This window comes from Cherax quadricarinatus, chromosome 71 (assembly GCF_038502225.1).
Source record: "Cherax quadricarinatus isolate ZL_2023a chromosome 71, ASM3850222v1, whole genome shotgun sequence".
Lineage (NCBI taxonomy): Eukaryota > Metazoa > Arthropoda > Malacostraca > Decapoda > Parastacidae > Cherax > Cherax quadricarinatus.
In genome coordinates, this window is record NC_091362.1 from 12150393 (window position 1) to 12167592 (window position 17200).

The 17200-nt window shown below is 36.2% G+C and overlaps 1 protein-coding gene across 6 annotated transcripts in view; it reads right to left on the bottom strand.

Moving 5' to 3' along the window:
• Positions 1-624: 624 nt before the first annotated feature.
• Positions 625-17200, bottom strand: part of LOC128700299 (AKT-interacting protein-like) — a 238328-nt gene continuing 221752 nt past the window's right edge. For all 6 annotated transcript variants that reach the window (XM_070100032.1, XM_070100033.1, XM_070100031.1 and 3 more), the window contains exons 6-9: positions 12538-12638; positions 10991-11181; positions 7347-7515; positions 625-3324 (exon numbers count right to left, since the gene is read on the bottom strand). In XM_070100032.1, coding sequence (XP_069956133.1) covers positions 3226-3324; positions 7347-7515; positions 10991-11181; positions 12538-12638 — 560 coding nt within the window. In that variant the 3' untranslated portion in view covers positions 625-3225. The remainder of the gene's footprint in view (positions 3325-7346; positions 7516-10990; positions 11182-12537; positions 12639-17200) is intronic.

Sequence of the window (17200 nt, forward strand, 5' to 3'; positions counted from 1 at the left end):
AACTCCCGAGTACAGTTATTGAGGCTGAAACGTTGTGTAGTTTTAAAAATAGGTTAGATAAATAAATGAGTGGGTGTGGGTGGGTGCGAGTTGGACCTGACTAGCTTGTGCTGCTGGGTCTGGTGCTGTGCTCCTTCCTTGAGTGGAGGTGACCAGACTGGGTGGGTCATTTGGCGAATCTGGGGGGGGGGGGGGGGAGACATGGACCTGCTTCGCATGGGTCAGTAGGCCTGTTGCAGTGTTCCTTCTTTCTTATGTTCAATACCACGGTAATTTTACTTACAAATTGATACATAGAACTGTTGGACAAAAAATTCATGGCTACCTTTGAGAAGTGCTTACTGTCACCTGCTGTATAGCCCTTGTGGCTTAGCGCTTCTTTTTGATTATAATAATTACTGTCATCTGGCAATACATCAAGATTCCAAAATTAGTATGTGAAACTTTTGTTTGGACAAACATCGGAGAAGACTCTCTTAGTAACATTATTACTTAAACCCTATGCCATCAGTCACTTCTTATATGATGGAAAATACAATCAAAAAGAAGTGCTAAGCCAATGGAAAATACAGTACTTTTAGATATATACTAGGTTAAATACATGGTAAACTAAACAAGAACACGTACATTTTTACTAATAATTTTATTTACATATTTTACAAATTCACAGTAAATGCCAATTATTAATTTCACAGGTAATGTGCATCATACAAGGCATTCAAGATGTGTAGGTATGGTCTCTTATGCAAATAAATGTATAATTAGCAACTAACCCACAATTTAGAGAGGAAAATACAGACAACTTGGCAGTCTGTTGTCTTGGACTGTCAGTATGTGGGGTTTTTTGTTTCTATTGATACTTTACTTTCCTAGTTTTGTCAAATGCTCCATCTTCAGAACACACATTATTTAACCACCTCCTACCTCTTTACATGATCTGTCATCTAGCTCTTCCTTTTCTCTCTCATTGCTATTTGATAATGGTCCAGGACTAGCTGAAGTATTGTCTAAAGTTCTCTCTCCAGTTGTGAATTGTGGCTTTTCTTCTGCATGTGTAATTATTTATTGTTACTGTCATTAATGCAAGATGAATCTATATAAAATTTATCAATTGTACAATGAAATTATAAAGACTAGTATTCACGGGGCATACATGTGACCACAAAACTCACTGGGAAATGTTTGCAGTCTTATATTTCAATATTTAACAATTTAAAAAGTGGATGGATTCAACTGTTCTATTTACATGATGCAAAATATTTCATATATATAAATATATATTGTATGGTATAATCAGTCATAGAATAAATTTTTTAATTTACAAAAACAAACATGAAAGCTTCCAACTAAAAACATTCTTAAGACTGAATTGCTGTTGCTCTCATATCATTTAAGTCACTTCCCAGGTGCAACATTTTTTCAAACATGCTAAATACTGACCACCTCTAAATAACTGTGGTGAAGATCTGAAAATTTCAAGGTCCTAGTGTGAAGAGTTCAATAAGTTAACATGACTATCACACAAACACATCACTTGTTTACATTCCAAACATACAGTATTGAGTTACAAAACCCAAGTGTCCAAACCGAGACTGTTTAAGGTTGTATTGTGTCAGGTTAGCAGATGGCAATAAGAGGCTTTCTGCTAAAAATCATGGAAATTAACATCTGCAACTGTTAAATAAATTCTGTAGTATCTTTGGCATGTTGGTGTCAAGACTGTTCAAAGGTGTATAGCAACACCAAAGGAATTGTGTGGGTTTATGTTCAAATTAATTTAAAATATAATGCTTCAAGAGTTACTTTCCACAATTAATTCTCTGAATGACCTTTTTCTGGGGATGTATCTTCCATTCAGATTATTATTATTATTAAAAAGAGCAAAACTCATATGGGTTATACAGCTCCATTCAGCACAATGAATTGCCATATTCACATATGGTAAAAAGCATGTAAACTACCTACAAACAAGATGTAATCAAGAAAATCAAATCAGAAAATGACTCAACACCACGTGTCATGATCATTGCATATTACATAAGCTGACTTTTACACTAAGTACAGCTGTATTAGTTAAAGAAGCCTTTGATTTTTCTTAATAATACTTTATTAATTTATAATAAAGAATATTATTCAAACTTGCAACATGTATAAATAACTTTTAGAATTATCAGAAAATTCTTGTATAGCATATATGAAAGACAACTAACCATGCAGAAAGTTTAAATTAATAGTTTTTACATTCTTAACATTTCTGGCAAAACAGTCAAAAACTAAGATAAACCAGTGTTTGATTTGCTTATGAATTAGTTTGCTATATATTTTGTTCTGAGGTAATACATTATAAACAGTGTAAATGACTGCAAAAATCCTACTAATGATAGAGCTCTTAGTTCTTCATCAAATATAAACTTCACATGGAGCCTAAGTATCTTGTATGTGTAATATAAATTATGATAATTCACGAATGTAAAACTGTTAACCAATACAAGAATTAAAACTTCACACAATATAGGTACTCATCCAACTGTCAAGAATTTTCCTTCTTATAATCATACTATATGCCCAGTCATCAAGACTTCCTTCTTGTACCATAGTATTCACCCAGTCTTCAATATTGTTTCTTCTGTACTATAGTACTCATCCAGTCATCAAGCATGCTCCTTCTTGCAATCACAGTATTCATCCAGTCATCAAGAATGTTCCTTCTCGGCCATTATTACTCATTCAGTCATGAAGCACGTTCCTTCTTGTACTCATAGTACTGTACTAACAAAATTTATATTAGATAGTTTACCTCAATTTTGTGAAACTGGAAATCTAGAAAGTTTTTTACATAAAAAATTACAGTATTTGAAATTTAAAATTATATGTGCTGCAATACAGTAATATTATTTAATCTTGTTAGTTTTTTCTTAGCAGACATGGTGTGCACAAAGGTATTGGGAGAGTATAAAAAACATCCATAGTCAAATGATTCACAAAAAGGTCTTATCAATCACAAAATGGTTACTTGAACAAATGCTGTTAGTCGAAGTAAACTCATTGGTAAGTAACCAACAATCAGGTCAATATTAGGAATTAGGAATCCTTAGAAAAAAAAGAGACACGAACGAACGGCACCATATAATCAATATTGGGATGGTATAGCAGCCACCATGGAGAAACATGTTTAATCTGTACTGTAAAACTGATGGCAGCAATACTGTACTATTAAGGTGGCTGTCAAGATGCAGATTGTGAGAATATTTGAAGAGTACCTGGCTTTACCCATGACAGGCCATTACTGCTACTGTCCTCCTTCAGTGTGTGCTCTGCTTCATTCTGAAAAAAGTATCAATGCATCAGCACTTTGAAATTTATATTCAACGGAAGCACTAGAATTTCTAACTGCGAGGGTTTGGGGATGGGGGGGACAGGAGACTTGTTTTGAAGTAGTAGTGTTATTATTTTTTATTGGGGGCTGAAACCCCAACAAGCCCTCCCTTAGTGCTGCCCAATATTATTCAGTCAAGCTTGACAGTCTCTGAAAAACATTCAGTATACTATGTGTTACTGGTAGTCCTCAGTAAAAAGTCTAATTTGGTATTCATTCTTAGCAAGAACTTTGTAGATTATATTGCTGTATAGCCCTTGTGGCTTAGCGCTTCTTTTTGATTATAATAATAATAATAATGTAGATTATATTTAGAATATTCTAGGTAGTAGGTTGGTAGACAGCAACCGCCCTGGGAGGTCTACCGTTCTGCCAAGCGAGTGTAAAATGAAAGCCTGTAATTGTCTTACATGATGGTAGGACTGTTGGTGTCCTTTTTTCTGTCTCATAAACATGCAAGATTTCAGGTACGTCTTGCTACTTCTACTTACACTTAGGTCACACTACGCATACATGTACAAGCATATATATATACACACCCCTCTGAGCTTTCTGCTATTTTCTTTCTAGTTTTTGTTCTTGTTTATTTCCTATCTCCATGGGGAAGTGGAACAGAATTCTTCCTCCATAAGCCGTGTGTGTTGTAAGAGGCGACTAAAATGCCGGGAGCAAGGTGCCAGTAACCCCTTCTCCTGTATAAATTACTAAATTTGAAAAGATAAACTTTTGTTTTTCTTTTTGGGCCACCCTGCCTCGGTGGGATACAGCCGGTTTGTTGAAAGAATAATAATAATTTAGAATATTAAGGCTATCTTTTGAAATTCTTCTGGAATGAGAGACTAAACTAGCAGAGATATAGAACACCGCAGTATGTAGTGTGTTTTGATATTTAAACGCTTGAAAATATTTAAACATCTTGGACAGTACAGACAAGATAATTTAAAAAAACTGAAGTGTCCAAATGAGATATAAGAAGAAATGTCTTCAGTGTGTAGGAAGTGAGTGACATACACTAAGAGACAAGGTAGTGAAGGCTAACTCCATATACAAATTCAAATGTATTGCAGTTATTTATAGCAACACCTGTGAGATTCGATAATGGTCACAAGAGATGGTGTTTGCTCCTGGAAAATGACCCTGCACTTGAAATCCTAAAGAGAATACAGTACTGGTGTATTTAAGCTCACACATGTATATGCACCTATGGTTAAACATGTGTATGTTTGGAGTGACAACAGCATTCTTCATCTATAAAAGAAGTTACTAAACAACAGTACTAATGTCTACTCATGTGCACTGAAGTACACAAGTGAATATTAGATAACGGAAAGAAGCTGGTTGTTGCCTTTGTGGATTTGGAAGTCATTACAGAAGATTGCAAGTGTTGTAATGTATGGAATACAGTGTACTTTGTAAGCAGTTGAAAGTTTAAAGATTTTATGAGGGTGAAGCACAGGTTATAGTGTGTAAGAAACAATTGTGCAGTAATGGTTTTTCATTAAGTGTGGGACTTAAGCAAGGATGTGATATTGCCAGGAACATAAGAACATAAGAATGTAGGAACACTGCAGAAGGCCTACTGGCCCATACGAGGCAGGTCCTTATCAAAACGACATCTACCTAAAGCTACTCAAGAAATAACTCCCATACCCCTTGACACCAATCAAACCCAGCCCCTCCCACTCATATATTTGTCCAGTCTCTTCTTAAAGCTACCCAAGGTCCTAACCTCTATCACCCCTCTGGGAAGACTGTTCCACGCATCTACAACTCTGTTAGAAAACCAGTACTTACCTATGTCCTTTCTAAATCTAAATTTATCCAACTTAAATCCATTATTCCTGGTTCTTACCTGGTTCGACACCCTCAGTACTTTATTAATGTCTCCCTTGTTTATGCCCGTCATCCACTTATACACTTCAATGATATCTCCCCTCATTCTACGCCTCTCCAGAGAGTGGAGATTTAAGGCTTTAAGTCTATCTTCATACGGGAGGTTCCTTACACAGTAAACCATTTTAGTCATTCTTCTCTGTATGTTCTCTAATGAGTCTATGTCCATCCTGTAGTAAGGGGACCAAAACTGAGCAGCATAATCTAAATGAGGCCTCACTAGTGATGTATAGAGCTGTAAAATAACTTTTGGACTTCCACTAGTGATGTATAGAGCTGTAAAATAACTTTTGGACTGTTGAATATTTAAAAATATGAGGTTGAAAGAAATCTCACTAGAATACTAGCAATATTCAGAAAACTTTGAAAGTATGCTTCAGTAATCATTGCTAATCATTATCATCACTACTGTTATTACTATAATATATAGGGAAAAAAAAAAACCCACTGGGGTCATACAGCACCCAGGGAAAATGGGAGGCAAGTTTGAGCCAAGGAAGGGGAGGATACATCCAATTCCTTATTTTAAGAGCACCTCACTAGCATCAAGGATCCTTCCTTGAAAGTTAGTGACCAATGCTAAATATGTTGAATGCCAGTAAAAATGCTTGGGCCAAAGAATGACTGATGGATCAATGGGCCACAACTTAAGTTGCTATTATAGACCACTCACTCTGGCTTTGGTTTCAATGGGGTCCCTGTTGCCCTTCAAGCATGATCTGGCTAGGTTTGTTTTTGACAGCCAGGCAAAGTTAAAACTAGGAAATTGTGATCTGTCGAGTGTTTCCAATTTAGTTTTAGAATTTCCTGTGTTAGGCTTTATGCGATTTGCAAAATATTTGTATTTTCTGGGCCTGCTAGTGCCTGCAGTTTTGGGATTATGCAGCTCTTTTCTAATAACACACACTATCCTACTTTTATGTTTGATAATGTAACTTTGGTAAGTACCATCATAAGTGCCTTTGTATTCAATATCAAGTTGCATGTCTGATACTTATCTTGTAATATAACCACTTTCATAAAAAATATTCATTTTAATTACATGCTTGTATTCCATTTTATTCCCATACTGGAAAAGTTCTGGTAGGATCTGGACCCCAAGTAATTTTATTCTATATAAAAGATGTGTTTAGTGAAACTATAGCCATGGAGCAAAGCCATCTGTTGAGTGTTAAGGCAAACAAGTCTGCCCAGAGTGCTGAGCATTCATGCTAAGTCTTGATACTGTACATTACTCTGCTACTTTGGTTATCTGAGTGTACTGTAGGACCAGTAACAGGCCACAAGATGCATCAAAGTGTAACATTAGTGTAATGTAATTAGTGTATTATTATTATTACTGATGTATAATTACAGTAGCATATGAGAAAACACACAGGATTCAGTACAGAAAAGTACACTAACAAATGACAAGGTAATAATTAATAATACTGTAGTAGTAATAATAATAAAACTTTGTGATTTTATAATCTTCAGTGTTTAACCCGTAAACGGTTCAAGCAGATCTACGTTCACATGTGTAGTGCTACAAAAGTAGATCTACGTTTTTTTTACATATTTTCAAATGTAACAAAAAAAAAAGAAGTAGATCAGTTTTTTACACATTTTCAAATGTAAAAAAACAAAAAGAAGATCTACTTTTTTTACATACTTTCAAATGTTGAAAAAATGTATATATACGTTTGGACCGTTTATGGGTTAAGATTCACAGATTAAGAACATATATTGCCACATTAAATTACAATGCAGAAACACAAAGATTTGCCAATGAGAAAATATTAAAACAATTACAAAAGCAATCTCTAACAGAAATCAAGGTGACAAAAAAATTAAAAAAGAATCAAATAGAAAAAAAATAAGTAATGAAAACCTTCTGCTTCTGTAATTTTAACTTGGATAATCCTGTATATTATCTAGTATCACAGAGTGTGTGGTAAGGAGAGTACATGTATGAAACCAAACGTTTGATTTAAGATTAAAATAAATTTATAAACATGAAAATTTGTCATTTTTTCCTTGTCCAATAGGTTGAAACATGAGAAAAACAAGACTAATTATTTGGCATTATATAACCTACTCTTTCCCTCTTGAGTTCCTCTCGAACAGTGTCATGGATTGCTGGTTGGTATGGGGAGAACACCAAGGCATGGGGATCATTTGTTGTTGGTGGGTCATATATGGAGACCTTGCTCTTGTCAACACATTCCCTCACCCGCAGAAGGAACATTTCATTGTCACTATCATATCTGCAAGCAGGTCAAACCAAGCATTTATAAAAAATAAAGGGGTTTATTAATATGCACATAATCTTACACACTTTCATTACATAAAAGTATCCACAAGTTATTGCTGAATATATAGTAGTTTCTGTCAAGAAGATGATACATGATATATGGTGCCATCTCATCTCAAAATGATGAAACAATAACTGAAAGCCAATATATGAAAAACACTAATCAATAATCTTTAATGATGAAATTTAACTATATACACAAGCAAAATAATTTTTTTAAGAAACAACTCGCTTATATTGTACCACTGATGCCGTTTCCTCTATGAACTTCTGAGGAGGAGAGAAGTCATGACACAAAAGCCTCCTTTTCTACTTATTTAATACTGTCAATGAAATTTGTGAATACTAAATTTTGACCAAGATCATACACAAGAAATGTAAGAATGGAAAAATCTTTCTTCATGATAATATTTTTTTTTAACTATTAGCAATGCACAAATTGCAGTGGTTCCTCGCTTTTCGTAGTTCTCGGCAATCGTAAATTTTGCCAATTGTAGGGGTATTTTCGTATAAACATGTACTCGCTTTTCATAGGTTGACTCGCGAATAGTAGTTCGTCCTGGACGCATACGCACGGTGTGAGCCGGGGCGGCCTCCCTACCCAGCCAGTCTGGCATTGTATACCAGTGAGTGAAGGTCCCCTCAAGTGCTCCTACGAAATATTTCATAATATTCCACTCATTTTAGTGCTTGTAATTACTAAATAAGCTACCATGGCTCCAAAGAAAGCTCCTAGTGCCAAGCCTGTGGTAAAGAAGGTGAGAAATATGTACAATGACAAAGTCTTGGGCCATTTTCGGGAAGTGTTAGAGATGCCAGAAACAGAGCTCTCTCCACAGTTACTTTGCGAGACAGGACTAGAGTGACTCTCAAGGTGGTCCTAGTGGCATTAAGAAACAGAAGAGAAGCAACCCCAGAGAAGCAATTGGTACCTGAGGTGTTGCTGGAAGGGGATTCCCCTTCCAAACTGTAAACAATCCAATCTCTCTCCTCCTCCAGTCTCCCATACACTAAGAAGAATCTCCAATAAAGGTAAGTGTTATGCTGTTAATGTTTCATTCATCATTTCCCATTGTATTGTTTATGTACTATATGTATATTTCATGTAAAAAAATTTTTTGTTTTAATACTTCTGGGTGTCAGGAACGGATTAATTGTATTTACATTATTTCTTATGGGGAAAATTGATTCGCAAATCGTAAATTTTGTTTATAGTAACGGCTCCAGGAACGGATTAATTATGAAAAACGATCAACCACTGTATACTCTGTCATTCACGACTTGTTCATATTTTTTTTTGTATTTTCCTGATTTTTCTTAGTAGTGTTGCAATACTTTAAGACTATTTTCATTTTCTGCTTACAGGTAATACATACCTAGGTAGTAAGTTGGTAGACAGCAACCGCCCAGGGAGATACTACCGTCCTGCCAAGTGAGTGTAAAACGGAAGCCTGTAATTGTTTTACATGATGGTAGGATTGCTGGTGTCTTTTTTTTCTGTCTCATACACATGCAAGATTTCAGGTACATCTTGCTACTTCTACTTACACTTAGGTCACACTACACATACATGTACAAGCATATATATATTACGACACTGGAGGACAGGAGGGTCAGGGGAGACATGATAACGACATATAAAATACTGCGCGGAATAGACAAGGTGGACAAAGACAGGATGTTCCAGAGAAGGGACACAGACATAAGAGGTCACAATTGGAAGTTGAAGAATCAGATGAATCAAAGGGATGTTAGGAAGTATTTCTTCAGTCATAGAGTAGTCAGGCCGTGGAATAGCCTAGAAAGTGACGTAGTGGAGGCGGGAACCATACATAGTTTTAAGGCGAGGAATGATAGAGCTCATGGGGCAGGGAGAGAGGGGACCTAGTAGCAATCAGCGAAGAGGCGGGGCCAGGAGCTGTGACTCGACCCCTGCAACCACAAATAGGTGAGTACAAATAGGTGAGTACACCCCTCTGGGTTTTCTTCTATTTTCTTTCTAGTTCTTGTTCTTGTTTATTTCCTCTCACCTCCATGGGGAAGTGGAACAGAATTCTTCCTCTGTAAGCCATGCGTGTTGTAAGAGGTGACTAAAATGCCGGGAGCAAGAGGTTAGTAACCCCTTCTCCTGTATATATTAATAAATGTAAAAGGAGAAACTTTCGTTTTTCCTTTTGGGCCACTCCACCTCGGTGGGATACGGCCGGTTTGTTGAAAGAAAAGAAAGGTAATGCATATTTTTTAAAATTAACCTCTTATTCAATATTCATATGGTACAGTAAACACGTGAACCCCCCCCCCCAAAAAAAAAAAAAAAAAAAAAATACGAATTTAGTAAAACATATGTAAAACACTTCTGGGAGAATGTAATGTAATTCATGAAAAGCTGGAGAGTGATGTGTGAAAACCCTGGCAGGTGAGCAGTGGATAGTTTTCCCCACTGCAATAGCTTAGGCCTAGTATGTGAGTCCACTGTTTAAATTAGGGGAAGCCCAGTGTCACCCCTTACTGACAGGTTGCCCATCATGCCAACAGTTGCTTTCCTGAAGCATGGCATGACTTACCCAGCATGCTGACCAAATGTTGGATATTATCATCACCCCATCTCATCTCTGGATATTAACTATGGCACCCATAAAAATGCTAGTGATGCTGGAGGTGCCAGAAAAAGGAATTCATGCATGAAACTGACAGTTTCCAAGCAAACAAGGTTTAAATATTCTTCAAGGTGTATCATGAGATGGTAAACAGTGATAGAGGCAAGAAACCCATAATTACATATTCCTGTGCCTTTAACAGTAATTCACAATTGTTGAATATGTAGGCAATTGATAACAGGGTGAAAAAGTTATGACTGTCGTCATGTTGGGGGTTTATGGAGCCACTAACAGGTTAAGCTGTAAACTGTCAGTGGCCCCATACAGCAGTCCATGTTAGAAGTACAGTAATGAGGTGTGGGAATGTATATGTCTGATGTGCCCCAAGGTTTGCAGGAAGGCAAAAGTGTGTGCCAGAATTTTCTGGCGACTGACAGGGCTGAACCCATCATCCCTAATTGATCACCACTGTGGCCCAGCTGTATTGTTGCTAAGGGTTTTGAGAACCACCACATTAATGTTGTATTGAGCCCCCAAACCTTAGAAAAATTTTAGGTGATGGTGGTAAGTGATGAAGTATAAAATGTCAGAATACCAAGGCTGGAACAATACACAGATATCCTGCAATTAGGAGAGGAAACATGATGTTTCAGTCCATTCTAGACACTAAGACCAGACACAACACGTACATACATTTGTGTAGACAACCAGGCACAACTGGCTATAAGACTGTTTAGCAATGACTTACCTGCAGGCTTTTCTGTCATGACAACTTACTTAGGGAGAGTTCTAGGGAAATACATAATTCCATATATAAAGAAAAACACTTACAAAACAGCTGCCTCTGGGTTAAGAGGGTGATTTGTTTCAATTTTGTAGAAACATCGTCGTACATACAGCAATACATGCCATAAGTGATTTACATTTCTTCGCCATTTATTGGCAAAACCACGTTTTATGTCTAGCTCTCGAGAATCAGGATCAATCAAGGGATGGAAGACTGCAGTTTCAAATATCACTGTCTGTAAAAGTAAAATATTTAGCTAAAACTTCAAACTTATATAACACAACTTTACATTGAAAAAACCTGAACATTCAAGATAATTTATGTTTTGCTGAGATGTATTCAAAAGCAGAGTACGTACATTCATTGTCAATACAATATAATTAACCCCTTGAATGTCGCAACCCCCAATCCTGAAGTGTCTCTTGGTGTCGCAAAATTTAAAAAAAAAAAAAAAAATTCTTATGAAATGATAGAGAATCTTTTCCCGATTGTAATGACACCAAAAAAGAGAAATTTGATGGAAAACTGACAGAATTATGCTCTTGCGAAGTTAGCAGCCTCGGCGATATTTACAAAGTGGTGATTTCGCCCACTTTGAGCCCTATTTTCGGCTAATTCCATTGTTCCAGTTGACCAAACTCATAGCTATTTCTTTAAAACTCTATTTTTTCTATCGATTGAGCACAAGAAACTGCCCATTTACTGATTTCAACTACCCAATAACGTGGTCAGAAATTTGCAATTTGGCCAATTTCACGAAAATTAAAAAATATGACAATTTCAAAATAAGGACCAGAATGAACAATGCAGACATTCCTGGCTCTAAAATAACATTTTTCTTCGTTCATCAGTCACGTCTCCAGGCCACTCTGATATTACTCTTGCTTTCTATTTTGAATTTTTATTCAAACAAAAATAGAAGATTTACTGCTATGCAGACTACTGCAATATTGTAATAATTGTATAAATAACATCAACCCATTCATGACTGCATATTAGAATGGCTAGTTGGACATTTATTGGAAAATGACATCATTTGTTTACTTTTAAACATTGGCAAAAATCAAACATTTCTCCTACTTCGAGCTCCATTTCCAGGTTCTTTTTATAGTAAAATCAGTCAAAATCACCTCTATTTCTATAATATGTTTTCCATTCTATCAAATGAGACCAAGAAAACGAGAATACAACCATAAATACTATACAAAAATAAACCACAAATTCGGCATTTTAATTAAAAAAAAAAACGGTCGGAATTTTTTTTTTCTCATTATGCACTGCATGCTCCTGGATTTTTTTTATATGGTGCACACTGACCACACAGACCCATTCTCTCACATGTGGGCCTACCAGCTTTCTCCTGCTTGATTTGAAGCCGCTAGAATTTATGAGTATATATACGTCAAACACGGTACCTCATAAGACGTATATATGCAACCTCGACAGTCAAAGGGTTAAAGGTAAGATTAATAAACTTTATATGTGACAAAAGAAATATAAATGGAATCATAATATAGAACTTTATTTTTACATGGAACAGAAGGAATCAGTCATCTGTTGAATGAAGATTACTTATTAAAAAAATACATACTGGAACATCTCCATCTGGGTAATTTTCCGGTATGTGAAGATTAAAACGAAAGATTCCCTCTTGATAAATCCCCTGACGAATAAAGATTACTCCAAACCACACTGAAATAAAGACAAAAACGATGTAATTAATAAATGTCTCAGTAATGGAAAAGGCATTAGTTGGTAATTTGAAAAAAAAAAATAAATAAAATTGGAAAAGGACAGGAAGGAAAGCTAAAATGGTACATTAATGCGTGCTGTTGAAACCGCTGTGGCAGGTAAAATACCCCAAGACACTACTAAAGTCACCTTCAGACTTCACAATGAGGCAGCCATTAATAACTTCACAAAAGCAGTAACAAACTGGCACACTGAGCTAGAAATCTATACAGATATTGACAAATGTTTTAATAATTTTCTAAAAAAGACCCAATACCTTTATAACAAGCACTGCCCTAAAAAACTAAACAGATGACAGCTAAGAGACTGAACAGTCCCTGGCTAACACCCAGCATTCTCAAATCCATAAATACAAAACACCGATATGAAAAACAGTACAGAATGGGTCACATAACCAGAGACCAAACAAAACGTTACTCGTCAATCCTAACCAGCCTGATAAGAAGGGCAAAAAAATTGTATTATGAGAACAGATTATCCAACTTACGAGGTGATATAAAAAAGACCTGGAAGACCCTATCAGAAATTCTGGGAACAAAAAAGATATCACGACATAGCAAAATAAAATTAGCAAAATCAGATGAACCCCAACTCCCACCAACAGAAACAGCAAACAGACTCAATGATTTCTTCTCCACTATAGGTCAAAACCTTGCCAATAAAATCCCAAGCTCAGATACCCCACCAAATGACTACCTCACTGGCAACTACCCGAACACACTGTTCCTAGCTCCGACTAACCCATTCGAAGTCTCCCTTATTATCAACGCACTGAAAAACAAGGCAGGAGATTTAAATACCTTACCACCCTTTATATACAAAAAAGCGTCACAAGTACTATCACCAATCATTGCAACACTCTTTAACAAATCCATTGAATCCTCCACCTTCCCTACAGTTCTCAAAATGGCAAGGGTCACCCCGATCCATAAAGGAGGAGACCAAACAGAGTTGAATAACTATAGGCCAATATCCAATTTACACCCTCTCTCAAAAATCTTCGAAAAATTAATTCATAAACGAATCTACTCCTACCTCATCTCCCAAAACATTCTCAACCCCTGCCAATTTGGATTCAGGCCTAATAAAAATACTAATGATGCTATTATACACATGCTAGAACATATATACACTGCAATAGAGAAAAAAAGTCCCACTGGGGATCTTCATTGACTTACGTAAAGCTTTTGATACAGTTGACCATGACTTGCTCCACGTAAAATTGTCACACTATGGTATTAGAGGGCACTCCCTCAACTACCTCAGCAACAGAAGCCAATATGTGTACGCAAATGGGGCAAGCTCTTCCGCACAACCAATTACAGTTGGTGTCCCACAGGGAAGTGTCCTTGGCCCTCTTCTCTTTCTCCTATACATAAATGACCTACCAAATGCTTCGCAATTACTCAAACCCACACTGTTTGCAGATGACACTACATACGTCTTCTCTCACCCGAGCCCAGTCATGCTAGCCAATACTGTAAACACCGAATTACAGAAAATATCTACCTGGATGAGGACTAACAAACTTACACTAAACATTGACAAAACCTACTTCATTCAGTTTGGTAACAGAGCTACAGATGTACCTCTTAACATAACGATAAACGGATCACCTATCACAAAGCTAACAGAGGGAAAATTCTTAGGAATCCACCTCGATAATAGACTCAAATTTCATACACATATACAACAAATTTCTAAGAAAATTTCCAAGACTGTAGGCATACTATCGAAGATACGGTACTATGTTCCACAGTCAGCCCTCCTGGCCCTTTATCACTCTCTTATTTACCCCTATCTCACCTATGGAATTTGTGCATGGGGCTCAACAACAATTAACCATCTCAGACCACTAATTACCCAACAAAAGGCTGCAGTTAGAATGATAACAAATTCTCACTACAGGCAACACACTCCACCAATATTCAAAACACTCAACCTACTCACCATACAAAACATCCATACTTATTATTGCACCTATTACATACATAGAACACTTAACTCTGATATTAACTCTCCCCTCAAACATCTCCTTGCCAACCTCAACAGAACACATGACCATAACACAAGGCACAGATCACTCTTTGATGTTCCTCGTGTCCATCTCACGCTATGCAAAAACTCAATGCACATAAAAGGCCCTAAAATCTGGAATTCATTACCTGTAAATATAAAAGAAACACTACCTGTATATAAATTCAAGTCTCTTCTCAAAGTTCACTTACTCACTCAAAACCAAATAAATACTGAATAACTGAACCTTATAAATTGTATATCCAAAATGTTACTCACAATTATATCACATAAATGTTAAACCTAGGACCCAATCTAACTTTGTTATTTTTTTAAATACACTACCTAACAGAATACTCCATTCTACTGAATGAACAGCAATGCATGCAACCATATGACCTGTCTTTGTAATACTCATTTGTGCTTTATAGTTATCTGTTTACAATAATGTCTTATCACTGATTTCATCATTGCTTAGTTAATCTTAAGTTAATTTTAAGCCAGCCCATAATGCTATGCATATAAGTGGCTTTGGCATGCTGCTCTTACCTGTATTTTTTTTGTACCTCTGTATGTATGCTAAAATTTCTAAATAAATAAAAAAAAAAATAAATAAATCCATCATTACATAATGTATGTTTTGGATTAATAGTCAGTGGTGGGTAAGACATTGCCTTAATAAATAAATAAATATACTGTACTGAATTTCAAAGCCACAAGAGAAAAATTTGGTGGCATTCAGGTTAATAGGTACCGAGAATAGAAACTAATAAACTGATGTTCTTGAATGGAGAGGCAATGTGAGTCATGGGAGGGAGAGGCGACTGTTTGGGAAGAACTCAGTTTAAATTCGTACATTAGGAAAGTATTACAGTAGTAAGTTGTGTCTCAGACTGGCTGAGCTCCAAGACATCAATTTTACATCAAAATCTGAGGTTATGTAGATCATGTTCAGTTGGTTTTAAAAGGATTCCAGGATCAAAATTCCTGGAGAATGATTCTCAAGTAAAAAGCAGTTGAATGTAGACATACTTGTGGAGTGGCATGTCTACATTCATCATTTTAATGAAAACACTTTGATTGGAATGTGTTTCATCAACTGAGAGGGCAAGACAGTGGATTTGTTGGAAAAAAAAAAAAGAGCAAAAAGATACTTTTGGAATGTGAGGTTGCCTCTCCCTACAAAATCCACCTCTTTCTCTTAATGTGATGGGAATATATAGTAAAAGCTCATATTCTGGCATTACGTTAAAAATGACTTTATAAGATTCGTCATTTTTCATTAAGGCAGGGTGATTCAATGAAGGAAAATCTATTCATCATTTATGCCATTGTTGTCTTTCCAGAAGTGCACAAACATCCAAATTAATCATTTAAATCACAACACTCCTACATGTCCTTTAAAGTGCAGACAATATATAATATAGTACAGTGGAGCCCCCGCATAACGATTACCTCCGAATGCGACCAATTATGTAAGTGTATTTATGTAAGTGCATTTGTACGTGTATGTTTGGGGGTCTGAAATGGACTAATCTATTTCACAATATTTCTTATGGGAACAAATTCGGTCAGTACTGGCACCTGAACATACTTCTGGAGTGAAAAAATATCGTTAACCGGGGGTCCACTGTATAATAAATACACACACAAACACTATGAAAGAATGAGGAAAAAGAATGGCATTGACAGTTAGGAATAACATCACATTTCAAAAGACCCTGTGAACCTCAACATCTCCATTCATACACAATAAATTTTTCCCTTTCATATTATACATCCTTCAAATCTTTACTTAAGGTTGGCCTACCGGTATATACAGTAGAACCCCCGTATCCACGGGGGATATGTTCCAAGACCTACCGTGGATACCTGAAACCGTGGATAGTAGCAAACCCTATGTATGTTATTTTTCATTTACATTTGTACCTATGATAAAGTTTGACAAATTATGTAAAATAAGTCTAGAATTAGCACTTTTTCACTGATGGGAAGCATTACATGGCTTCTCTTAGGGTTTGGAGAACTGCCAGCATCACTGCTTTTGCACTTTGGGGTCATTATTAAGCATAATTAAGGGTTATTTTTGGGCCAAAGTAAACTGTGGATAACTGCAACTGCAGATACCGAATCAGTCATATGGGGGTTCTACTGTATTTCTGATGTGACATGGGTTATACAAAGTACATATTTATCACTGCTAGCTCTTATGCTACAAGAAAGACTTAAGTATTATGTGGAAAATATTTTTTTTTTTTACAGGCCACTTCAGTGTCATGGAATAATATACAGTGGACCCCCGCTTAACGATCACCTCCAAATGCGACCAATTATGTAAGTGTATTTATGTAAGTGCGTTTGTACGTGTATGTTTGGGGGTCTGAAATGGACTAATCTACTTCACAATATTCCTTATGGGAAAAAATTCGGTCAGTACTGGCACCTGAACATACTACTGGAATGAAAAAAGTTCGTTAACCGGGGGT